At 41.0% G+C, this 26,784-nt stretch overlaps 1 protein-coding gene across 2 annotated transcripts; it reads left to right on the top strand.

Annotated features, from left to right (window-relative positions):
- The first annotated feature begins 1,804 nt into the window (after positions 1–1,804).
- Positions 1,805–26,784, top strand: ZC3H14 (zinc finger CCCH-type containing 14). Of its 2 annotated transcripts, none has more exons than XM_061359953.1 (17): positions 1,805–1,934; positions 2,763–2,805; positions 5,456–5,570; positions 11,094–11,134; positions 11,449–11,644; positions 11,996–12,164; positions 13,681–13,841; positions 14,929–15,029; positions 16,078–16,233; positions 17,882–17,956; positions 18,367–18,523; positions 20,215–20,438; positions 22,543–22,663; positions 23,810–23,946; positions 24,807–24,901; positions 25,799–25,905; positions 26,489–26,784. In XM_061359953.1, the coding sequence occupies exons 1-17, from the start codon at positions 1,899–1,901 to the stop codon at positions 26,493–26,495; spliced, it is 1,941 nt and encodes a 646-aa protein (XP_061215937.1). In that variant the 5' UTR covers positions 1,805–1,898; the 3' UTR covers positions 26,496–26,784. The 2 variants fall into 2 exon arrangements, with proteins under 2 accessions (XP_061215937.1, XP_061215936.1); XM_061359952.1 differs by having other exon boundaries at positions 11,996–12,170.

Below are 26,784 nucleotides of genomic sequence, written 5' to 3'. Positions count from 1 at the left end.
ATCTCTCTACTACCTGCTTTGCTCCATCAACTGTAATAAAAAGGACAAAGAAATTAAGGTGTCCATTAACATGTGGTGAACTCTGATAAAGACATAATCAAAAAGACAGTGACAGCCTCAGGGCACCCCTCTGTGCTTCTGCTTCTCCTCTTTAGCCCCTGATCAACACTCATGACATACATGGGCAGAAAAACCTGTGTATTTTGCTGTACTTTTTACTGTCTTGTTGAAGATTACAGGAGGAAAAATTAATATCTGACAGCTGAATGTTCCAGCCCTTGCTCTGGAAGTAGAAAGAAAAGTTTCTGCCTGTTGGGTTGAATACTGCCTGGCCACAGCATAACAGGGATAAACCCATTTTGATTCTTACTGATGTCTTCCCTTCTGGGGCCAGTTTTCCTTTTTTTTTTTCGTCCTGGTCCAAGTAGATTGCAGTTGAGTGTATCAGCCAACAGGGTGAAGGCTGACACAAGTTTCCATCTTGTTCCGATTCTGGGAACTCTCTCCAGGATCAGATCTTTGCACTGACCAACAGTTAGATGGAAGGCTGGCAGTGAGCCAAACGGGAAGCAGAATCAGCCACCCTCCAGGCAGAAAAACAGTCTGCATGTATATACTCTTCAGCCTAGCATGGAGTTATCCACTGGTGTTAAACACACAGGCAGGATAAATCCAGAAGCTATGAGTTAAACGGGTATTCCCAGGGTGCTGAAACAATGAAGAAGTCATGGAAAAATACCTCCATTTACTCACTAGCCATGCAAAATCAACATAATGAACTGAAAAGTCAGACTACCTCTGATTCTACATGGGACTCTTAAAGCTGTCCTCTCAGCAACTTTTAGGATGAAATTCATTATATTAAGCATTTCCATGCTTTGGCTCTGTGTCTGAAGTGGTTTTTCATCATTCCATTTCTTATTTGTGGAAAAAAAAAAAAAAGATAGCTGGGTCTTTATGCATCCTTATGTATTCATGGGGAAAATGCACGCTGCTAGAAAAATAAGCATACAATATGTTTCGAAGCCTGAAATTTCGTATCTGCAAGATTAATTTTTACTTGTAAGGCACAGTAAAATGTTTTATTGGTTTGGGGTTTTTTAAAATAGAAATTTAAATCTTTGATTTTTGTTCTTTTTCAGAAAAAGCATTAATATTAAAAGTAACTTTATAGTTAATGTTGTAGTATTCCTATTTATGATGAGCTATGTGGCAGGACTCTATAAACCAGTTTTATAAAAACCACGAATGAAGAAAGAGGCAACTTTAAAAAAGCTTGATGTTACACTCGAATGATTAAGAGTAGCCCCTCTGATACACAACTACTTAGAGATACGCTGGAAAATACAAGTATTTTCTTTACCCTCGGGCCAGACTGCACAGCGATTCCTGGCTGCCCACTGCTTGACAAGCAGTGAGCGTGGTGATAAGACGGCCCAGGGCGGCCTCCCAGTTGGGGCTGCGCGTCCCCCTAATCCCCGCGGCCCTGGCTGGGGGGGGTACACCGGAGGCCCGTGCGGGCCGGGCGTAGGCAGCATTAGGTTAGAGGGGCAAAGGTCGGTGCGGGCCTCGAGCACCAGGCAGCTGGCTAGGGCGACAGGTGGGAAAGGAGCAAGGAAGGACGAGGGGAGCCGTCAGGGATTGCTGAAGAGCGTTCTGAGCGAGCTCGGGGACCTTTCGCCTCCACCTTGCTGCCTGCTGGCCTCTGGGGCGCCACTCGCCTTCCTGGGGTGGAGGCGGCGGCGACGACGGGGAAGCACCGGCGCGGCCCGAAAGGGGGCGCCGCAGGTGGAGGCCGTGTACTCTCTGGCGCTGCCGCGGCCTGCGGCGGGAGTGGAGCCTGGAGGCCGCGGTAGGAGGGGATACGGCACGACAGGAAGGATCGGATCGGCGCGACCATGGAGATCGGCACCGAGATCAGCCGCAAGATCCGGGTGAGAAAGAAGCAGCCAAGCCGTTCATTTTCCACTCGCGGCAAGAGCCTGACCCCGCTTGCTTGCGGCAGGCCAGGCCGGTGGCTGAGGCGCGGCGGCGGCGGGCGCGGTGCGGAGTGTGCAGAACCGGGCCCCTCGTCCCCCAGCGGGAGGAAACGGGGGGGTGAACCCCAGCTGGGCCGGGGCTACAGCCAGCTCCCGCCGAAGGGCGGCCTTCGGCCTCGGGACTCCCCGGGAGGGGGCACGTCCAGAAAAATTGTTTTGGGAGGCGGAGCCGGACTCGTACGCCGAAGGGCAGCTGCCGTCTCCGGAGCTGTAGTTCTCGCTCTGCAGCGGCCCGGAAACGGCGGCTTACCGGGAAAAGGACCAGCCGTAGCCCTCCACTCTGGTATATAAGCCCCCGGTAGCACAGGTCTTGTCAGCTGCTCCTCCTCAGCAATTGCAGTTTGAACATCCTGGCAGGTGTTTTTCTCGTACTGAGACGAGAATGACATTTTATCGAAACATACGGGATTCGTTTTCTTTGCACCTTAGGAGTCCGTCTGGTCTGTGCTTAAAACAGGACAGCTGGGACTTGGAGGTTCTCTGGTAGCACCAGAAACTGGTATATAGGAAATACTGTAGGGAGTGTGAGATTCCTGGCAGTTCTCACTATTCCACTATCAGTCACTCAGTGTTAAAACATCTATAATCACAAGCAGTGGAGAACAGGAAAAGTAACATGTGAAACCAATGTGTTCAAATGGTTAATGAGAAAAAACTGCTAAGTTTTGAAGTTAGCAGTATTTTTTTTCTCCATCCCTTAAATGCTATTTTATTATTTTTTAGGGTGCTATAAAAGGAAAGTTGCAGGAGCTGGGGGCTTATGTTGGTAAGTTTTATCACGTGTTTAGCAGTCTTCTTTAGGTTCATTGTTGTTACATAGGAAACTACCAGCTAGTTAATACAACAGCATATATACTTATTACTTGTGTTACTGCATACAGAAGCCTTACACATCAGATGAATTATCTGAAGTGCTGTGTCTCTGAGTATTTAAGGAAATTTCTTTGAAACGCAAGTAGAAACATAATATAAAGCAAGATCCTTGCAAATACAGCAGCAGTTACCTGTGACTAGTCTCAGATGGAGTCAGTCCTCCTTAGGCATCTTTTCAACTGTTTTGAATTCAGGGTGAGACCTTTGTCAATATTAGGAGAAATGATATTACTGTAAGACAGAGATAGGCTAAGTATTTTGGGAGGTAAAAAGGCCATGTCAGAAATGTTATGTAGGACAAATTTGTAAAATGCAAGAGCTTGACTGTTAAGGGGAAGACCAAGACTTAAGCTAATGTTAATGTAACATATGTAGCTGAATCTTAGAGGCAGGGTGAGATTTTCTTTTGGGTTGTGAGAAAAGAGATATAAAGACTGAAACAGATTGCCAAGGAAGTGGTAAATGCTCCATCCCTGGAAGTGTTCAAGGCCAGGTTGGACAGAGCTTTGAGTGACATGGTCTAGTGTGAGGCATCACTGCCCATGGCAGGGGGGTTGGAGCTAGATGATCTGAAGGTCCTTTCCAGCCCAGACCATTCTATGATTCTGTGTTTGATCAAACTAAATTGAAATATGTGCTCAAGAAGCATGCCTAGTGCCCTCAAGCAGCAAATAACACCATTCAGACCTTCAGAGTAGGCCAGAGCTAGGCCAAAGTAAAAAGCTGAGCACCAAACCCAAAAAAACTGTTTTGTTTTGTTGTTGTTTTTTTTTCCTGAATCCAGGATTAAATGGATATTGTACTTAAGAGCAGCTGGTTTGTGGGTGTTTTTACAGCAGTAAAAGGTGGTAACGTAACAGTGTTCTGTTGGAAGTAGAATGCCTCAGTCCTGCAACTGCCTTGTTGTCTGTGATACTTCTTAGGTTTCAGGTGAAGGACAGGAATTGAGAACATAGTTCACAGATCCTGTGAGCTGCAGGACAAAGTTCAAAGTTTGTAGTTTGATCTTGAATTCATCTTGCTTCCTGTTTAAAGGGGGGCATTGTATTTATGGAATCAAAATACATTGACTCATAGAAAGGAGTTACCTATGAGCTGATGTTCTGAACTCACCAGGTGCCAAGGAACCATGCTTAGAGTTTTGTCATTTAAGGTTGTCTTTTTTTCACCATCTCAGAAGTTGTCTTTTGCAGTGACTCATTTTTCGTTTTGTGGATTTTGTTGTTTTTGTTTTTGTTTTTTTTTAATTATGATTCCAGGTTTCAGTTCCCCAGTTCTTGATTCTTTGTCTGCTTTTTCCTGGATTTCTGAAAAAAGAAAAAAAAGCACACTCTTATGTTGGAATCCCTGAGTAGTGAGGTGTAGCGTATGAATGTTATTTCTATAATCTAGGGTATAGATGAATTATTTACAGGGTACAGAGAAGACAGGCAATTCATTTGATGTGTATTTTGGTTTCTGTTTAAGATTTTTCATTCTTTAAGTCTTTTTAATATTGTATACAGACCTCACTTGACAAAATGAGTACAGCTGTATTAGTGCCTTGGTTCAAATTCACAGTTTGAAGTGAATTTCCCAACTATCTCCACTTACCATTGTTAGCACTAAAACAGGAGCAGTTGAGTTTGGATATAAGGAATACGTTCTTCACTGTAAGGGTGGTGAGGCCCTGGCACAGGTTGCCCAGAGAACTGGTAAATGTTCCATCCCTGGCAGTGTTCAAGCCCAGGCTGGACAGCCTTGAGTGACATGGTCTAAGGAGAGGCATCCCAGCCCATGGCAACAGGTTGGAACTAGATGATCTCAAGGTCATTTCCAACCTAAACCATTCTATGATTTGTTTGATCAAACTAAATTGAAATATGTGCTCAAGAAGCATGCCTAGTGTCCTCAAGCAGCAAATGAGCCATTCAGACCTTCAGAGTAGACCAGAGCTAGGCCAAAGTAAAAAGCTGAATCCCAAACTCCCCAAACTCTAAATGATGTCAGATTCTGAGCACCTTCGTATCCATTCTGATGAGTAGGTATATACCCTGTGTGAGCAGCCCATCCAGGGAGTGGATTTCTTACTGCACATGAAATTGCAGTTTTGTTTGATTCACAAATCGAAAAGGCATATTTACCTGTTTGGTCTTTGTAACTGAAGGAAATTTGACAAGGGTAAGGGGGTATATATGGCAATATTGAAGTAATGGAAGTTGTAGATGGTTGTTAAAGATGGATGTAAAAGGATACAGGAAGCAAAGTGGCCTTCTTTTATGTTGTCCTTTTTGTGTTTTATTTACTCACCTTTTAAATACCTTGATCTTATCTTCAGCTTATGTTCATGTTTAGTTGATCTTTTATTCCTCACTCATAGCTGAAACTTTCATTGAACCTCAGAAGAAACGGAAGTCTTGTTAATTTGCTTACCTAATCCTCTGCCTGCAGAGTCTTTATAGTAAAACTGGGGAAAAAATAATCCTGGTTACATGTTTAATGATGTTTGCTGTGTCTTTTATGATTTATTATACTTTAAATCAACGTATTTCTCTTTCTACTAGATGAAGAGCTCCCTGATTATATTATGGTTATGGTGGCCAATAAGAAGAGTCAGGAGCAGATGACAGAAGACCTTTCCCTTTTCCTTGGAAACAATACTGTCAGGTTTACTGTTTGGTATGTTTGTAAACTATTTGTCACACTTCTTACCAGTAATCAGGACTGCTTTCTATAAGTGAAACCTGAGAATTTAACAAGTTACATATCTTGTCATTGTGTAATTTACATTAATCAAAACTTTTTACAGGTCTAATAAGTAAATTATTTTAGTCTGGCAACAGTTAGGCTGTTGTAGTGATAATGAAGTGGCAAAAAGCTGCAGGTCTTATATTTTTTGTTTGCTGGAATTCCAGTGGAATTTTTTAATGAAGTGTGAAATGCTCAGGTAAGGGAGGGCCACATGTTGGCTTAAAAAAAAACTTATTCCTATAAAGTCCACTGTGAGCATGAGACTGTTACTTCCTGTAGTTACATGCAAAATAGTTCTTTGAAGACAAGCTTCTTTGCTTTTATGCTAATAGTACTTCAGATTGCTGTTGTGCATGGGAATTACTATATCAAGACAGATGAGCAGTGGATCTAATTCTGTATACCGTCTTTGACAAGGCTTAACACCAAATGCTTAGGTATTCCCACCTCTCAGACTGTTTATTTATTGCCACCACCCAGCTTTACAAAACAAAAGCAGACCCCTGGAATTATTGTGAGCAGGACAAATTGGGAATAGATGAACTCTTTTCCAAACTCCTGGCAGTGTGGATTAATTCATGCTATGCTGCATTATAGTCTCAGCCATTATATTTCTCATGCATTTTCTAATGCTGAGTTTGGCTTACAGTATAAACTTTTCATGTTTCAGGGTATTCAAACAGATATTTCCCTCCAGAGATTTTTCTTGCATTCAGATTTGTGTATTAATTAAAGTTAATCTTATTTCTTAGTCTCTAACCTAACACAGTTTTAGGGAATGTTATTTTAGTTTGAATAGATGACAGAAGTACTAAATTTTTTTCTGCTTTTTCAGTTTGCTTCCTTTGGAGATTTTATACTGACTGGTTACATTCACTACCAGCATTTCTTCTGTTGACTAGTCAATAGAAGGTTGGGAGTTTTTATGCTATTAAATAGCAGAGCAAAACTTTTTGTAAGTTGGGTTCATTAAACTGTAAACACAGGCAAAAAATGAAAATTAGTTCCAGCTCTTCAGTTCACTGAATTAACTGTTAAAATTGATGGATTTCCATGGGACAGTGTTACTTGTATGAATAAAATTTCAGTTTGCTTCCAAAGTTTTCAGTTTTTTCCTGGTGTTTGCCAAAAATATAAGAAAGGAGACCAATTATGCATGCACTCGCATGCATGCAAGTACACAGGCATTTATATTCTTTGTTCCCTCTTTCAGCCTGCCTAGGCAAAACCTTTGGATTTCACTGTGTTAGTCACACAGTAGTCTTTTTTCATAGTAGTTGTGGGAATCAGACAAATTAGCAAGGTTTACAAGTTGATGAAGGTAACTCCGTTACTAGGATATTGACTAAATCCTCATACTTATATTGGAGTTGCTATTTATGTTAATGATAGGTTGGAGAGTGTGGAACTCTGTCTGGGGAGAGGTGATCAGTTAACAGAGAGTTTGTGGGCCAGGGTTAAAGGGAGAACAGCAATGAGGGACATCACTGTGGGGATCTGCTACAGACTGCCTGATCAAGAGGACTCTGTGGATGAAACACTCTACAGACAGATAGGAACAGCCTCACGCTCACCGCAGGCCATTGTCCCCAACAGGGAAGGGCTCGTTGGAAATGTGATGCTCCAGGGAAGCTTTGGATGCAGCGATCACGAGATGGTCGAATTTGAGATCCTCAGGAGAGTGAGAAGAGCGTGCAGCAAGCTCACTGTCCTAGTTTTCAAGAGAGCAGACTTTGGCCTCTTCAGGAACCTGCTTAGTAAGGTTCCATGACATACAGCCCTGCAGGGCAGGGTCACCCAAGACTGTTGGTTAATATTCAAGGATCACCTCCTGCAAGCTCAGGAGTGTTGCATTCCAACTAGAAAGAACTGCAGCAGAAGGGCCAGGAGACCTCCTTGGATGGATAAGGAGCTGCTGAGGAAACTTCGAGGGGAAAAAAGAGGCTTGTAAAAGGTGAAAGAAAGGACAGGTGGCCTGGGAAGAATACAGGGGTGTTGTCTGGGAAGCTAGGGACCAGGTTAGGAAAGCTAAGGCCCAGTTAGAATTAAACTTGGCTAGGGATGTGAAAGATAACAGGAAGGGATTCTATAGGTACACTGCAAATAAAAGACAGACTAGGGACAATGTGGGCCCTCTCCCAAAGCTGTCAGGAGAACTGGCTACCCTGGTTTCGGAGAAGGCTGAGGTTCTGAATGACTTCTCTGCCTCAGTCTTCACTGCAAATGCTCTTACCACATCACCCAAGTCTTGGAAGGCAGACGCAGGGACTGTGAGAATGAAGACCTTGGGCCCACTGTAGGAGAGGATCTGGTTCAAGACCATCTTAAGAACCAGAACGTGCACAAGTCCATGGGACCTGATGAAATCCATCTGTAGGTCCTGAAGGAGCTGGCGAATGGAGTTGCTAAGCCGCTGGCCATCATGTTTGAAAAATCATGGCAGTCAGGTGAAGTTTCCGACGACTGGAAAAAGGGAAATATAACCCCCATTTTCCAGAAGGGGAAAATGGATGACCCGGGGAATTACAGACCAGTCAGTCTCACCTCTGTGCCTGGCAAAATCTTGGAGCAGATTCTCCTGGAAGGCATGCTAAGGCACATGAAAAACAACAAGGTGCTTGTTGACAACCAGCATGGCTTCACTAAGGGGAAATCCTGCCTGACCAATCTGGTGGCCTTCTATGATGGGGCTACAGAACTGATGGACAGGGATAGAGCAGTTGACATCATCTACCTGGACTTGTGCAAAGCATTCGACACTGTCCCACACAACATCCTTGTCTCTAAATTGGAGAGACATCAGTTTGATGAATGGACCACTCGTTGGATAAAGAACTGTCTGGATGGACACACACAAAGAGTTGTGGTCAATGGCTCAGTGTCTTGCTGGAGACCAGTAACGAGTCGTGTCCCTCAGGGTTTGGTGTTGGGACCGGTCTTGTTCAACATCTTTGTTGGTGACATGGACAGTGGGATTGAGCATGCCCTCAGCAAGTTTGCCGATGACACCAAGCTGTGTGGTTCGGTTGATATGCTGGAGGGAAGGAATGCCATCCAGAGGGACCTTGACACGCTTGTGAGGTGGGCTGATGCCAACCTCCTGAAGTTTAACCATGCCAAGTGCAAGGTCCTACACCTGGGTCGGAGCAATCCCAGACACAGCTGCAGGTTGGGCAGAGAAGAGATTCAGAGCAGCCCTGCGGAGAAGGACTTGGGGGTGCTGGTCGATGAGAAAATGAACATGAGCTGGCAGTGTGCATTTGCAGCCCAGAAAGCCAACCGTATCCTGGGCTGCATCAAGAGAAGCGTGACCAGCAGGTCGAAGGAGGTGATCCTGCCCCTTTACTCTACTCTCGTGAGACCTCACGTGGAGTATTGTGTACAGTTCTGGTGTCCTCAACATAAAAAGGACATGGAACTGTTGGAACAAGTCCAGAGGAGGGCCACGAGGATGATCAGGGAACTGGAGCACCTCCTGTATGAAGACAGGCTGAGAAAGTTGGGACTGTTCAGCCTGGAGAAGAGAAGGCTGCATGGAGACCTCATAGCAGCCTTCCAGTATCTGAAGGGGGCATATAGGGATGCTGGGGAGGGACTTTTCATTAGGGACTGTAGTGATAGGACAAGGGGTAGTGTGGGTTAAAACTTAAACAGGGGAAGTTGAGATTGTATATAAGGAGAAAGTTCACTGTGAGGTTGGTGAGGCAGTGGAATGGGTTGCCCAAGGAAGTTGTGAATGCTCCATCCCTGGTGGTGTTCAAGGCCAGGTGGGATAGAGCCTTGGGTGACATGGTTTAGCGTGAGGTGTCTGTGCCCATGGCAGGGGGGTTGGAACTTGATGATCTTAAGGTCCTTTTTAACCCTAACTATTCTGTGATTCTATGATTCTATTGGGTATACAGTAAGAAATACCTTAATTACATGTGTATTAATATGCATATAATAATATGTAGCAGAAAACACTTTTATGGCTTTATAAATGAAACTAAAACTTCATTGAAAAATTAATAGAAATGTAGAGAAGGCAAATTCCGGCAGGGAAGAGAAATCAAGATGAATGTTTTTACATATTAATATGTTGATTTCAAGTATATGTAGATATTATACCTCCTGCTGGTTTTGACACCTGCTTAAATTACAAATATTAAGAATCTTTTAATTCAGTATCCACATTTGCTTCTAAACACAAATTCAGTGATGGTGCTTTATCAGTGATGAGGTAGGTATTGCTTAAAAGAATTCTGGAAAAGAAGACAAGATGGAACTTATGCAATAAGCAGTAAGAGGACTGGTGGAAAAACGTTATGTAGCATTGTAGTTGGGAGCTTTATATGCTTTTATTTCTTCTAAGTGCAACCCAGAATTTGTACAGTTTTCAACATTGGATCTCTGGCTAAATACAGTACTCAACATAGGACTTGGTTTGACTCTATAGCTGATAATTTATTTGAGGGTCATCTGGCAAAAGTTCCACAGCAATTCTGTGACAGGCCTTGCAGTCCTGCTGGTTGGCCAGCACTTCTTAGTCTGAACCAAGTGTCAGGTCACAGTTATCCAGAGGTCATTGTGAAAACTGGTACACATCAGCAGAGCTCAGTTGATGAAAACTTTAAGAGTGTTCTAGTAAAAACTCACAAGGAGGCAAGTATAAGCTTTCCTTACACTCACGTGCAGTCTTATTTTTCCAGTTTTCAATATGCTTTTGTTCCTTAACTGCTTTCTAATACTCAGTCTAAATTACAGATATGTGCCCAAACAAAGATTTGAATTCCAAGTAGCATATGCACTGAAGTGGTGGGATTTATTTATTTTTCCTCCCCCCCCCCCTTCTTCTGCCTGTAATGTGCCCTTATTTTTAAACAGCCTTATTATTTCATAGCCATTGATTTTATGTATTGCTTCAGGTTGGTGCCTGTTTCACAGGCAAATGGTAAATTTGTAAACTTGCTGAAATGTTTTTGCTCACAAACATCTCAGAGAATGTTGTTGGTGTATACAAAGCATACCTGGAGAGCCCCGAGTATGTTCAGAGCTGTGAATTACATATTGTTAAGGTTTGTGTTTAAAATTATATTTAAGTCTGGTGTGTAATCAGAGTTTCATATACAAAGTAAAATTTTCAGCTGTACTTAGGTTTCTAATGTAGGTTTTTTGAATCGCTCCTTTTGAGGACACTTAACTGGCATTACTGTAGTGAAAGTGGAAAGTCCAGTGATGAATACCCTACCTGCATTTATGAAGACTCGCTGAAGACAAGATACTTACAACCTCAGTTTTGAGGTTAAACATATGTCAGTTGATGGAAAGTGAAGGCTTAGGGAAATGAGATGCTTGTTGTAGGGGGGAAAGGACAGTTGGTTTCTGAAAGACAGCTATTCTGAATGTAAATTAAAGTTCTTTTATTTCTCATCTTTCTCTTTTGCTTCCTTTCCTGTCCCTCGTCTGTTTCAGGCTCCATGGTGTTTTGGATAAGCTGCGATCAGTTACTACTGGTAAGTAAGAAAATTAATTTTGAGGGAAAGTAGGTTTATCTTTTCTGTGCAGTGGTGCTTGTCTAATGAGTTTCCAAAAAGATCTTAGCTGACTGTTCTGTTAATTTTCAGTTTATATGGTCTTGTGTCCTGTCTCATCAGAAAATTGCTCTATATTATGAGATAAAGAATTTATTTCTGAGTCCAGAATTTATTTCTGGACTGATGTTTTCAGCTTCTGTGCAATGTCTTGTTTACAGTTTCTTACCTACGTTTACTGCAAAACCTGTATTGCTGTGCTTTGATGTTAAAATGTAAGGTACCTGTCTCCACAGAACCAACTAGTGTAAAGTCCTCAGAATCTAGTATCTTTGAGAGCAACCTTCCTTCCAGCAAAAGCAGTTCATGCGTGAGTGATGAGAGAAGGCGTGAGGATACCTTGCCACCTCTTGCGGTTTCCAGCACTCGGACTGAAAGAAATGATTCCAGAGTTTCCACTAGCTCGCAGGAGCAAAGGAACACTGCTTCACGGTAAAGCTTCTGGTTACTTACTAACACACGTTGAGACATTAGTAGTTGTGTGACTGTTGTAGCCATTCTGACGAGCGCATCTACTTAGAAAATTCAAAGTAGTTTTGAAGAGGAAAGCATTTTATGGTTTGTAGCATGAAAAACATTAAATCGGGAATTCAGTTCCATTTCTTTAGCAAAGATGGGCTTCGATTAATTAACCAAGCTAAAAATAGTGATCAGTGTGTTGAATATGTAGAAACAATAATACCTTAATAATTCTTCCCTGCTGGCTTTGTTTAAAAGACAGTTCTAATTTTCCAGAACTATATTTCCAGATGGGTTAAGAGTTGGCAATTCTTATTTTATCAGGCAGTCTTGTGAAGATGGTTCAGCATCGCGCTTAACATCTACAGTCAAGCCTTTGAGGGAATTGTCACCTTCTGAAGCTGTAATCGACATTAAACCTGAACCAGATGATCTAATTGATGAAGACCTAAACTTCGTGCAGGAGAATCCTTTGTCACGGAAGAAAACCATTGTAACTGTAATTTATAGTTCTTCTCATCCTTCTACTGAAATGTACTGACCACCAGCTGGTAGGAGTGCAGATGGCAGTACACACATGCACAGATTGTCACACCAGGGCAACAAACAGGGGAGCCGGCAGTTAGACACGCAAAGCTGCAGGTCTTTGGAAACAGGCCAGCTGTGCAATCCAGAAACATTTGGCAGCTTAGCAGAAAGTTACAAACCCACCTCCAAACTTAGTGCTGATAAAGTAGGCAGTGAGGTTAGTACAATCTAAACTATTGGAGTATTTTACATTTGCTAGGAACCTAAATTACGATGTACACTTCAGTAAAATCCTGACTTCAGAGAAACTGAAGGAATTCTGTCACTGATACCAGGAGGTTTGGGATTTCATTCTTTGGCTCCACTGATAAAAAAATACTGCATATTTTGCAGCATCACTAGACAAGTTGCTGCAGGTCAGAGTTAATTAGCTTGTAGATCTTCATGCCATCTTGTATTGGCTTAATGGATTAGCACATTGCTATGGTGCACACAATGAATCAGAAATAATTTTGATCTCTAGATCATTGGAACATGATCTTCCATAAGTACGAGTTAAATATCCGGCTTTACATAGTTCTGTAAATCAGTATTTTTGGGATGCAGTTTATTCATACCTACGCTAGGTATACTTTAGTCTCTAAAGCCCAGATATTTTGCTTACTGAGGTTATTATTACATTATTTAGAACCATGGTATTTAAGAAGTCTTTGGGATGAGTCTTGTGTAAGGACAAACGAAAAGGTGATTGCTGCCCTACAGTCTTTGCAGGTCTGACTAAGGTAGTCAGAGTGATAGGTCTAACTTAAGAGCCCTTTGTGAGAGGAATTAATATTGTTATGGCTGCTAATGTAACAAAGCAGGAATTTTGCATACCTTGTATTCCAAGTGCATCTGTGTTTGTCACTGCCTGTGTAGTTCTGTCTTTACTTAATTAATTCTGTATAAAGGACAATGAGTATTTGGAAACTTAGATTGCTTCACAAAGATACGTGCTGATGTCTGCTTTTTAAGATGGGGAAGTGAGAATGAGAATATTGTGACAATACAGTAATTTATTTAAGGCTGTACGTAAGTCACTGATGAATGACAGTCACATCTCTGTTAGGAAAAGGTCTTGTGATAATTTTCTTCTGTTCCTATTTCATGAATAATGTCCAGAAAAGGGCTGTTTCAGGAGTGTTTCTTAGAACTGTGTGCCTTTGCTGTATTCTGCCTGGATAAGTTCTACTTTAGTCTTTTTTTCTTCTATTTTTCTAAGTGTTACTTACATTTTTAATGAGATGTTTCAGAGAAAATATGATTTTCATATTCTCTAGTGCTATCACTTGTTTCTGCAGACAGTATGGTAGTCCTAGACCAATGCAATTTGTATGAAAATTCTCCATCTTCTGGCTATAGGTAGAATTGCAATACTTTCTTTGCTGGCTTATTAATACACGTTTTAAGCTAAGTCAATTGTTTTGGTTGCTCTGTTGTAGGAAGAAAGCTCCAGGAAGAGACGGTTGCCTGTTGTGAGCTCGGTAGTCAGAGTGAAAAAGTTCTGTAATGAAGGGGAAGATGAGGAGGAAGAGGAAGACTATGGATCACGAGCAGGAAGCATCTCCAGCAGCGTGTCTGTACCTGCAAAGCCAGAAAGGAGGTACTTAAGATCTCTGTGATTCTGTGTGTTTTCAAGAGTGAATTTACTGAACAAAAACTTCAGAAGTGGAAAACCGTTTGCAGTTTTGAAGATTGACAGATTTCAATAAGCCATTTTTGTATTTTTTTGTACTATCTCACAGCTCCATGGGTGAGATGTCTGTTTATACCACACTTTTTCCGCTGATTTTTTAACCTATTTTTGTTATTGTGCATAAGCTGCAATGGAATGTGAAATTTTACATTGTTTAGGTAAGATTTACTAGCAAAAGAGCATTAATGTTGGCATGTTTCAAACCAGGTACTTAATGTGGAAAAATAATTTTCCAGGAGTTTTAATTGCTTTTTTTTTAGGAATAGTTTTCAAACCAGTTACCACTTGTTCTTTAAGGTGATCTTCACTTTTCAGAAGGCTTGAGAGATATTTCCTATTTTTCTGCTCCCTAATTTTGTCTGAATGTCAGATGTCAGAGTATATCAGTGGTTTGTATCTGATTTTTAACGATAAGATGAAGAACATTCAAACTAGAGAAGAGATGATTCTGCTGATCTACAGTGCTTGTTGTACAAGATTTGAACTAATGCACTTCATCAAATTTTTCTTCAGTGCCACAGCACATTTATCTGATTTAAAATTCTTATTGTTGATGTTCAAAGACAAAGGGAAAGCTTTTTCTACAAGTCATGTTTTTGACAGAGTCAGTTTTCAGCTGGATCTTACCCTCCAGGGCAGCTGCAGAATTAGGACTGCTAACACTAACGTAGCAACAGGCATGTGAGGGGCATGGGTGGGAGAAAATAGATGGCAGAGTTTGTGCCTTTCAGATGCAGCATGGGTTCACAGCAGCTTAAGCTGAGACGTGGAATCATGCCTCTGGACTTCCATTTCTGAATGTTTTGTGGATCTTAATTCACCCAGAGAATAGATTAACAAGGTGAACACAAATACAGATTAAGTGATTTTAGATGATGATTTCTATCAGTGTAATTATTAATGACTGTGTTAACTTGCTGCAATATCTGTTTAATATGGATACGGTTACTGTTGCAATTCATGTGCAATTAATTAGTTTTTTTATCTCCCTTAGACCTTCATTGCCTCCTTCAAAACAGGCCAATAAGAATTTAATACTGAAAGCAATCTCTGAAGCCCAGGAATCGGTTACAAAAACAACTAATTATTCCACTGGTAATTAGCATTATTTTTGGTAGTGCTAAGATACAGTATTTCCAAACCCTGGTTTATAAATCCAACCTGAAGATAGCACTTGGAGATAAAGCAAAATGTTAAATAGCACATGTCGGTGATACACAGAAGGGATTTTCTGTGTCCTATGCACATTATACTTATTTTCAGTGATGAATTTTGGAAGCACAAACAAGGGAGGAAAGAGTTACTTAAAATATGTTAATTGAAATACTAAGTCTGTAAAGTGTACAGATACAAAGTGGAAGTGCCAGAGATATTGTGAAGTTGATAGCTGCCAAGGGGAAAGTGTTCAGAATTAAGCAGCTTGTTTGAGCTGTGTGGCTGATTTTTCTTCCTTTTCCACATTGTCCTCCTTCCTTCTGAGAGGAGAAGAGAAAAATATCTTTTATTTTACCCATGGATTTCGAATTAGCTTATTTCCATATTTTATTCAAAATACTTAAAAAAATAGATGAAAAATCACCTTCAAAGTAGAAGAGCCTTCATGATATTTCAGATGAAATCCACAAATCACCTCTCTATTCAAACACAAAGTGGTGATTTTTGGTTTCTCCGCTGAAATAGTCTCATGTTGATAAGTCAAACTACAAGATCACCACTATTAAAAATCAATAGTTTTAATTAATTTTAAAATTTTCTGGCTATGTTCTATTTTTTACTATATTGCTATGTACACAAGGAAGATTTTCCTGCATTACCTCAAAGTGCTGTTCCCGGTGTTGCTGCTTTTTCCACTATAAATACTCCTTGCTGGAAAACTGGCATCAGAACTTAGGAGTATCAGTGCTCCTATCTCTCTTCTTCATCTTAAAAGTAGATGTACTCTGATGCTACTCATAAAGTGGTCTATGCACATGGACATGCTTTCACTTTAAGAGTTTTACAGATAGCTAAAGATGCTTCTTGTGGGGACATATGCTTAGGATTTTGAGTGTGTAGGAATTTATTTTACCACAATATATAAAAATAGTACTGTTGTGTGATTGGTTTGTGTGCAAATGTTTTACCATTGTTTCCTTAAATAAAGTTCCACAGAAACAGACTGTTCCAGTTGCACCAAGAACTCGAACTAGCCCAGAAGAATCTCAGTTAGAATTAATCCATGTGCAAAGCAGACTGCCTGCTCTGACTTCCCAGCTTCAAGCAGAAGAGCCAAAGGAGCGGGTATCGGAAGGAATTCAAGGTCATCTGATAATATTCTTTAAGCATTTATACCAGGGAATGTCATTTTGCAACAGGCTGAGCTGAGAACAGAAATGGTTGTCATTTTTAAGGCAGTATCAAAAGTTGCATGTGGAAATGCCCTGAAAACCCTCTGAAGTTATATATAAGGAAAGATTGATATAGCATTCTGGAATATCACTGAAGGATAATTTTGTATAAGCAAATTTATCCATTTACATTATGATAGCTTTTCCACATCCTTTTCATTTTTTCCCTCAATACCTTTTAGGAGCAATTTTGTCACAAAAAAAATTGGGTTGAGTGAGATCTTTGTTACCTCAGCTGATGGTCATTGTTAAGGAATGGTAAACATTTGTTATTAAAAAAATCTGTGTTTTCCTGTTTCTCATATAGATGTATTTGGAATCTTTCTGCCAACATAAAATAGTTTAAATTGTATCTATAAAGCGTAAGAAGATTTATCAGTCTTTGAATTAATGTACAGAAAATATTTATGCTAAATATTTTTTCTTTTTTTGCCATTGAAGTGGAAATGAGAGCTTGTTTAGGAAACCTATGGAAAGCAATATAATTTTTTTCAAATCATAAGTCAAATGTAGAACAGTGCTACTGTCGTGGTTTAAGCCCAGCTGGTTAACTCAGAACGATGCAGCTGCTTGCTCACTCCTCCACCTCCCTTCTTCCTCTCCCTGCTCCCAGAGGGATGGGGAGGAGAACTGAAAGAATGTAACTCCCATGGGTTGAGATAAGAACAGTCCAGTAACTAAACTATAACACAAACCACTGCTGTTACTACCAAGAATTATAATGATAAGGGAGATAACAAGGGAAGAGAATACAGCTGCTCACCGCCCACCAACTGATACCCAGCCTGACCTGAGCAGTGATCTAGCCCTCCTGGGTAACTGCCCCCAGTTTATATAGTGGGCATGACTTGCTGTGGTATGGAATACCTCTTTGGCTAGCTTGGGTTAGGTGTCCTGTCTCTGCTTCCTCCTGGCTTTCCCTCCTCCTTGGTAGAGCATGAGACTCAGAAAGTCCTTGGTCAGACTAAACATTACTGAGCAACAACTAAAAACATCAGTGTTATCAGCGCTGTTCCCAGGCTGAAAGTCAAAACCACAGCACTGCACCAGCTACTAAGAAGGATAAAAAATGATTGTTACTGCTGAACCCAGAACAGCTGCTCTGGTTTGTTTCACCTCTTTTAAGATGACCATAAAGTAGTCGTTTGGAATTAGCTGCTTTTCTGCATATGTGTTCTCTGAATAGTCAGCACCTTTACAAAAGGGAAGAAAGAACTTGGCCTTTAAAAGTTGTCATACCCACAGACCTAGTTTGTACCAACCAACCATTATGGGAATGCCTGGACTCTTTCAGTATTCAGATTTTTCCATGCTAGCTGGAGCGGATGTGTTATTGTTCTGTTTCTGAAACAATGAGAAAGGGGTTTGTAACCTGTTAGAAATGTGGAGATTTTCATGGGGTTTGTTTTCATGATATTTTTGTTTAAGGGTTTTTTTTGTGTTTTTTTTTTCTTTTTAATATAAAAGGAATGAGAAGAGCATGCTTCGGTTATTTAGTCTGTTGTTGCACTTTGACATGCAGTAAATAAGTTTCTGATTACTGGGTTGATATTTTTTTAGGAGCTGAACAAAAGGAGCTCTCATCTCGGCTCCAGATTGATCCTATGATTGAAGATACTTTGCAAGTGGCTCAAGGTTAAGTCTTGTGATAGTTTATTTGCAAACTGAACACTGATGATCAGTGAATGCTAAAATATAACTTCCTTTTTAATTAATTATACTGGGTTTAGTATCTTCTAGTTTCCACATCTCTAAGGAATAAAAGTAGCAGATGTTTAAAGCCTGAGAGAGAAGCCTCAGTACTCTTTCAACACAGCCATTCCAGTAAGAAAGTTTCCTGGTCTGGTCTAGTATGGGTTATGGCTCTACAGATCTAACTGATCTGTATAATTAGCAAGGAAGTAAAGAAAGTTTTCTGGAAGCTACTAGTAAGAAATTAAAATAAAATTAGCTTATTGGCCATCTAAATTGATATTAAAAATATGCCATAAGTTAAGAGTAGAACTGCAACCTTATTTTTCTATGTATTTTTTCTTCCAATCCAGATTACTACGATATAGAATCTATGGTTCACGCAGATACTCGGTCATTTATCCTGAAAAAGCCCAAGTTATCTGACGAACTACTGGCACAGAATCAGCAGTTGGGAAGGAAGGCCACAGAGGCGATGCGAGTACTCTCAGGACGTCTAATACAGACAAGGTGAAAAGTTGTCTTTTTAAGACTGTTATCAGTAAGAATGCTTTTTTGTGGTTTAGGTGGAATCATTCAGCCATACATGTGTTTTGTCAGTCCTGTCAGGATCTGTGAAATCATGGAAAAAGGGACTGACATTGAATATCAGAGGAAAAAGAGCAGGGGCAAAAATCCTCCCAGAAATCCTGGGTCAGCTGTAGCTTGAGCATGTCTTAAGATTTGCAAGAAAGAAGAAGGAGCTGCAGAGTACTGCTCTTTATTGTCACAGCTGCTCTGATTTCTGAAATCTTAGATCTTAGTGAAGTAAGACTTCGCTTAAATAAATTAGCTTTAGTTTTATACCTGTTTCACTCCAAGACTGTGTTTCTTAAGAAATGTTTTTTAATGCAGTATTGGGTATGGTGAAGCCTGTGCTCTCAGGGCTGGATAGAAACCAGCACATTCTATGTGCAGATAGCTCAGTTCAGTGACATGTGGGACAAAGTGATTTAAGGCTCCTTACTGGTGAGTTCTGCCAGAAGTTTAAAGTTCATGTCAGTTTCAGATGATGTGCTGTGGATGTTTTCTCATTTCTCCAGAGGAACAGTGGCCAATGCGCTGTCATTTTCCTAACTTCTTAGAGGCCTTGATAGCTCCTGCTACCAAATAGTTCTACATATTTTCCCTGTTAAGAGTAAGACTCAGAACAATGTGATGGACTTCATCACTGTGTTTGAGAAACTGTTAATGCTTGCTTTCCGTGAGTGGCTTTAAAAAGCCTGTGGTAGTTAAAAAACAACAAAGAAACCCAACATAATCTCAACAAACAACAAACAAACCCAAGGATAATCTCAGAGTGTTACAGTTGAAAACTGTGACTGTGCTACAGGAGAGAACTGGAAAAGGTCTGGCTAGTGATGTTTTTAATGTGTTGCTTTTTTCTGTCCTAAAGGCATTTTACGCTGTAGTTGGTTTTAGACTAATTTCATAGGAAAGCAAATTTTATACTATCACTGTTTGTCAAAGATCAGAACTTCATAGTGCGTTTCCAAATACTCAGAATCACATCCCATTCAGGAAATCCTTCAGGTCAAATGGGTGCATCAGTGGAATATTGTAGAAAGCATTTCATTCTGTGTTTCTGCTTTCTTGTCCACATGTGCTGTCAGGCACAAGACAGTAGGCTAGACTAATCTTTCAGTCAGCCTCAGCATCCAAGTTCATAGTGTCAGTGTTTCAATTCTCTCTTTCTACTCCTGAGAACTTTTACATCCACTGTTTCATAATGCACTATTGAGTACTTTTGAGGAGACACCTGTTTGTGTGTTAAAGGTTCATGATTCCAAGAATGGTATTTATCCTCACTTTTTTTTGTCTCAAAACTAAATTCCTGAAAAGATTAATCTTTTCTTAATTTAACCATGTCTGTAACTGAGCTTTTGCATCTATCTGCTGAGAAGAATGTAAGAAACAGAAATGTAGCTGTTGAATTCTCTGCTGAATGCCATTAAAAGCTGTATTTCTTATTAGTGCTTCAGGGAGAATGGAAAGCAAACTATTAGTTGGAGTACATTATTAGTAGTATTGAAAGAAGGTTTGTTACTGTGTGACCCTCCATAGGTTAGCTTGTACTACTTATAGTTACTAGTGCAGTTCCCTTTTACTCAAATCTCTTGAGTCAGAAAATCTTATTTTTACTACATTCCTTTGTTTAACAGAGACCAGCTTGCACAGCCAGAGAAACCTGCTAGCCCGAAGTTCATTGTGACACTGGATGGCGTGCCCAGTCCACCAGGATACCTTTCTGATCAGGAGGAGGAAGATATGTGTGTAACTGAAGGATTAAAGCCAGTTAACAAAAGTATGTGTGCCAGCAAAGGATTAAAAGGCCTTCAAGCACAACAGATGCAAATTGTAACCAGGCAGCTGGAGAGCTGTGATGGTAATTATGCTTACCAACAGGATCTAACATTAATATGGTGGTGTGATTGTGGATAGAACTCTCGGATATATCATTCTGAAGAAATCAAAGTGATGATGTTTATTCTTCAAATTAGAGCACTGGTTAGGCAAATGAAATGTGGTGGTTCTGTGGAGCCTTACCTTCATAACCCTTTATCTTGGTAAACTAAGAGCAATATAGCACGTAGGTAACATGCCACACATTGCAGTATTGCTAACATTTGTTTTGGGTTTTTTCTTTTGAAAACGTAGGTTGTCTTCATTGCCAGAAACCTGCTCTTCTGGCTGACCCATTAGCATTTGTTCCCCTGCTGGCAGACAGGAGATTTTACAATGAATGTTTTGCTGTGCTTTGAACTTTAAAAAATACATCAGGTGTTATTAATGTTTCTGTCTAGATTCATGATATCAAAGGGAGCTTGGACAGAGGCAGGTTGCTAGAAGCTCTGAAAATAGAACTTGAACCCTATGTGGTTGTACTTGCAGGTTTTTATATTCAGGGTACCTTTTGAATAACGTGGGAAATTGCTGAAGCGTGTGAATTGTTTAGAATCCTGACACAGCAGTGAAAAATACAGAAGGTTCTGCTTTGTCATAGGCAACAGGTTAAATACGAGCCTGCAGGTCATGCTTGGATCTTTTTAAAGCTTTTTAGTTTTCTTACGAAAATAAAGACCTTTATTTTCCATAGTAGCAGCGTATCCATGTTTTCTGACCTAAATAAAGAGTAGTACCTGATGCTATCCAGGGAACTGTTAAATTCTATGGCTCCAGTTGTAAATGTCTATTGCAGTTATGAGGGAACCATGGGGGAAAGGCAAAAGATCTTTTAAGTCTACATCCTTTCAGTCCCACTGGCTGCAGAAGTGCAATACATATCAGGCAGTCTTGAAGAAAGGAATGTTATATATCCATTGGCACATTTTTACTAGTACAGTGAAATATATATTAGAGAACTACCCTTCTGAATCTGTGCTTTTACTAGTATAAACTCTTCATACTCCTGACTAAAGCTATTAGCTACAGAAAGATGCTGATACATTTATGTCTCTGTTAGGGATTCTTAGCTGGTTAGCTGCGTCAGCCAGAAGTAGCACCGGTATGTCTGAAGTCTCACAGAATCAGGTGGGAGTGGAAGCAGTTTGTACAAGCAGCATGGTTTTCCAATAGGACAGCAGTGTTTGGCTTCAGTGGGTTGCAAGGAGAAGGAATAAATGAACCTGAGGATGGAATGAAGCTGGAGCAAATGTGGCAGTAGTAAGATCAGAGGAGTAAGTCTAGCATTCCTGGGAAGCTTTGAAAAGCCAAAGGTTTAGTCAGATTTGGACAAATAAGACAACAGTGCAGGTATATGCTTAATGACCTGAATTTGCAGAATGAAGTTTTACAGATAATGTAAAATAGGAGAAAATTGAAGTCCCAGGTTCCCTTAAGTGTAGTGAAGGTATTGAATGTTTCAGCTTGGGAATTCTTAAACCAGTTCTTTGATTAGAGTCTGAGTTCAGGTAACTGCAGTAAGTGTGGTATTGAAGCCAGTTACATGAAACTATTTATTTTTCATTGTGTGCCCCTAAACTAATAAATCACATCTGATTAATGTAGAAAATGACTTTTCACCTTCTGTCTTGAGATAATTTTCTAGATCCAAAAGATACCTTGGAGAGAGGAAGCACAGCTGTTATTAACACATGCCTCAGCAGAGCTAAGTTGTAACTAAGGTTCAGTTAAAGAATCTTTGTCTTGTCTGGTCAAGATCTGATCTTTTGACTTTCACACCTCAGTTTGGATTTTTGGAGAACGTGATTTTATTTGGCTTGTAACTAGTGCAAGTTTGATCTTCTGCCACCAGAACACAGCGATCGGCCCAGTGTTACAGCTTCTTTACTTTATACTGTTGGAGATTTTCTTTGGGTTATTTGGTTATACAAAAATTTTTACTGTTGTGACTCTTTTTGATTAGTGGAAGCTTATCAAGAATTGGGTTAAAAGAAGAGAGAATTTTAATGATGCTGTATTGTGTAAACCAAACTGCATATAGGCATAAAGGTCCCAGCTTGCTTTTTTATTCTTTTTCTTCTTTCAAGTGGATATTGAAGAGTTAAACATGCTGCAAAAACAGGAGAAGGTGCTTGAGCGCTGCAAGTACTGGCCTGCTTGCAAAAATGGAGATGAATGTGTGTTCCATCACCCCACACTGCCTTGCAGGTAGTAGAGCAAAGCTCATCCACTTGACACATTACTTTTATTTTTCTTTTGGTGCTACCATATTTCCCTTCTGTGTTAGTAAATATCCCAAGGCAGTGTAAGCCTGTTAGGGTAGGACTGGAGCTAGATTATCACACTGTAATTTCTTCTGTTTTCCTCCCATCTACCACATGTCTGAGTACAGTGATGTTTTCCATAAGCAGAGTCACAGCTGTGCTCATGCAGAAGGAAGCTTAGTTTAGCGTACAGGCTGGGGGTTTGTGTGGCTTAGAGGTGTGGGAATTGGTGTCTTTCTAAAACAATAGGCACTCTTCCGCTAGCTGTCAGAATGCTTGTGAACATGTTGTTAGGCAAGGAGGAGATTTTTTACATGGAGCGTGATAAAATACTGGCACAGGTTGCCCAGAGGTGGTGGATGCACTGTCCCTGGAGACATTGAAGGCCAGGCTGGATGTGGTTCTGGACAATGTGGTCCAGTTGAAGATGTCCCTGGTCATTGCAGGAGGGTTGGACTAGATAACCTTTGAAGGTCCCTTCCAACCCAAACTCTTCTATGATTCTATGTTAGGGTACCATTACATAGTAATGCAGTGATTTTTTTTATTCAAAAGCAAAGGCTGACTCTCGAGTGTGCAGTGTGCCTTTGACTTCTCTTCCACAAGCAGCAACAGTCTAGAAAAACAGCTTGTGTTTTGGGATAAATATTACCAGACTGGGTAGCTTCGTTTACTTGGACATTTGAATCTTCTTTCAAAATCCAACACAACTAAATTCAAAGTGAACTGTCTCTTCAGTGAGTGAACATGTTACTTAGGGATCCCTGTGCTGCTCAGTGTGGAGGCCTGAATTCACAGTGCCTTTGCTGCTTTGCACTGCACACTAAGAGTAATGTGTCTTAGCTTTGAGCAAGTAGCCTGCTACCAAACCCCACCAGTGTGAGGTAGATAGTTATGTACTGCATGTAAACAGGGGCAATGAATACAGATCTGTTTGTGCACCCGCGTGCCCTGCTGTGAGAGGAGCTAACACACATGTGCAAGCCCTGTCGTAGCTCTGACTTCCTGTGGTATTTTGGCTTTCATGTGCAGCAGCTGCTTGGGGATTTTGCTCTGAATGTGGGCTTATGACTCAATTCTTTTCCTGCAGAGCTTTTCCTAACTGCAAATTTGCTGATAAATGCTTGTTCATCCATCCAAACTGTAAATACGATGCAAAGTGCACTAAGCCAGACTGTCCTTACACTCATGCTAGTCGGCGGCTCCCCCATACACCTCCTAAGCCAGGTGAGTATGTCATGTTTTTCTGAGCTTTAAATGAGAGCACTGAAGGGAAAACAGTACTTTTGGAAGCAGAAACTGACTGTGGTGAGAAAATGATGTTTTGTTCCTTCTGAAGGGATTCCTCAGCACTGCAGTTTTACTCAGATTTGCTTCTTAAATTGGACACACGTAGCAAGAGCTTGTTACAGTTTGCTGTGTTGATATGAACATGTTTTTCTTTAATGACACTGTAGGAGTTAACTTCTGTAATGAAGAGGTGACTTGTGGGGAGAGGTTTACCCAATGAAGGCAGTAGCTGTGTTTGGATTACGGGTTGGTGTGCCTGGGCCTGTGAGCAGTGCCAAGGTGGAGCCCCTTCACTCCACCGGAGTTGTGATCTTTTGGAAGTGGTTTAGCGCTCAGTCACAGCAGGACGCACTTTTGTTACTTTGCCAGAAGGCAGAGCAGAATGTGCTTGTCTCCTGTGGCATCTCCAGCAGCTCCTCTGTTCCTGGAAAGTGCACTGCCTGTGCTTTGCAGTGCAGTTATAGCCTGAACTCTCCCAGGCCTGCTGCTGGCTAAATTTAACATTGGAATTTCTCTGCTAACCAGATCTCCGCTTAATTTGTTGGAAGCATTGCCATGGCCATGGCACCTTCTGTCCCAGAATGGTGCTGAGCCCAGACCAGGATTACCTGATAATCTTGTTCAGCCCCAGGATGAGATCCACTGATCCGTTGCCATATGCTTCCCATATTTCTTGCAGAACTTTGGTGTCTTATGTAATTCCTCGCAGAAGGATTGATGTATTGACATTTGTGTTAAACTGTTAAAAAAGCGATTTATTCTGATCCAGGCTCACTTCCTGTCCTTTTCTACTATAGCACCACTACCCACACCGTCTATATCCTCCAGTAGCCCACTGTGCAAGTTTTTTCCTGCTTGTAAGAAAATGGAATGTCCGTTTTACCACCCAAAAGTAAGAATTATCTCCTGTCTCTTCCTTTTCTTCCTAGAAAGTTACTTGCAGTATGTTACTTTGAGTCAGGAAGTGTCGCTAATGTTTCACACTTTGTGCTTTTACTTCTCACTTTTTAACTTCAGCTGAGAAGCACAGTGTGCAAAAGCAGTGATTTAAGGAATCTGGAAAACTTTAAAACATCATCTTTCTACCAGCTGCTTCTGGGAGTTTCAGACAGGCAGAGAGCCCTAGCACTTGTCAGAACCCTGCCTAGCATGGGTGCTGGGGCAGAGGAGGAGAGTATCTTGTAGCCTGCATTGGAGGAGTATGTTTTAGACTCCTGACTTCCTTCAGATGTGCTGCAGTGTACAAGACCTTTGAAGATTGCCCAGTTACCACAAAGTATATCAGTGTAATTTATATTGTACAAGAGTTTATAACTCGGGTACTTCTGTTCCACGGAAGTACGTCCCTGCATATTCATGTGCCTTTAAGTAAGTTTAGTGCTTTTTCAAGCACTGAATCCTGGAGTGTGCTGGGTGCCTGGGGATTACCAGCAGATACACAGAGGCTTTCCCTGTGTGTGTCAGATGCTGCTGTGTCACACTCCTGGCTTACACACGCACATCTACTGAAACTGAACTGTGTAAACCCTTGAAAGCAAAGGAGCTTCTCTACCCCTCAGTGCAGAGGCAGTTTTGAAGCACCTAATTCATAAGTAATATTGCTGAAAAAGGATTTCCCTCTGTCATGGGGTTGAACTGGTGGCATGAGGCTGTGTAGCTGTTGATTTGGCTTCCTATCAGACATGTCATACAGTAATACCAATGTGAGTGTAACACATGCCAGGTTAGCTTGTTCAGGAGTTCGGACAGCATCTTTGAGTAGCCTCTGCTGAAACACTTTCATTTCTAGCATTGCAGGTTTAATACCCAGTGTACGAGACCAGACTGCACCTTCTACCATCCAACCATTGCTGTTCCTCCTCGCCATGCCTTGAAATGGACTCGAGCTCAAACCAGGTGAGATACTTGGGGGGTTAATTTTTTCTTGGTTAGGTTTGGAGTGTTTGTTGTGACTGGCATTGCCAGTGTAGTCTACTCAATGAATGTTGTATGAAGAGAGATACCTGTTCCAGGCATCTTTCTTTTACAGAGAACTTTGTTTGGTTTTAGTGGTATAAACATTGACTAATGTGATGTGACGCTGAAAAACAAGCACCCTGCAGCTAGGATGGGGCAGGGGCACTGGAGTCCTGACCTGGACACGTTGTGTTTACTGAGTTTTATTTGAGTAAAGCTCAAAATCTGCCACCAGCTCTTTGCTGTTGTTTTATCATGTGTCCAAGCTGTCTTCTGCACAAAACGGTGGCGTTTCTTGGGCTGTTTCTGGCAGAACAGCTCCTTCCTGTCACCTGTCTGTGAACTAGTAGCAAACTTCCCAAAGCAACAGTCATACCTACAGACATTGCTCTGCAAAGCTCTGCATCCTTTGCTCTGCAAAGGTCTGAATTGTTACAGGGGCAGGGTGAAAATCCATGCTCAGCCCCTCTTTACAGGCTGGTACCATTGTCACTTATGATGTGTGTTTTTCTCTTTCCCCCAGTGAATGATTCTGATGAACTTGGGACTGGACTTGGCCTGCTCGGGGCAGCAGCAGAGAGGAAGGGGATATAGGGACACTGTAACTACCAGGGACACAGGATGCGAAAGAAAAATCCATGCATTTTAAACTTTTAATATATATTGTTTTCATAAAATGAGGTTGATGATTGCATACTTGAAATGTCTCTAATTTTCCAAGTTTGTAAGTTTGAGCAATTTTACATTTTTTTTACACTGTAAGAAGGAAACGTGTAAGAAAAGTTTTACTTTAAATTCCATTAAAAACTTTCAAAGGAC

The sequence above is a fragment of the Neopsephotus bourkii genome, unplaced genomic scaffold (assembly GCF_033783945.1).
Source record: "Neopsephotus bourkii isolate Nb327-2 ecotype Australia unplaced genomic scaffold, CSIRO-AGI_Nbou_v1 NB_998, whole genome shotgun sequence".
Lineage (NCBI taxonomy): Eukaryota > Metazoa > Chordata > Aves > Psittaciformes > Psittacidae > Neopsephotus > Neopsephotus bourkii.
Note: the sequence above shows the minus strand (reverse complement) of the source record. Positions and strands in the feature narration are given on the sequence as shown.

Coding starts and splice junctions, on each gene's coding strand:
- ZC3H14 (XM_061359952.1), top strand. CDS start 1,899: ATGGAGATCGGCACCGAGATCAGCCGCAAGATCCGG. Junction 5,571..11,093: donor ACTGTCAGGTTTACTGTTTG/GTATGTTTGTAA, acceptor CGTCTGTTTCAG/GCTCCATGGTGTTTTGGATA. Junction 18,524..20,214: donor GGACGTCTAATACAGACAAG/GTGAAAAGTTGT, acceptor TTTGTTTAACAG/AGACCAGCTTGCACAGCCAG.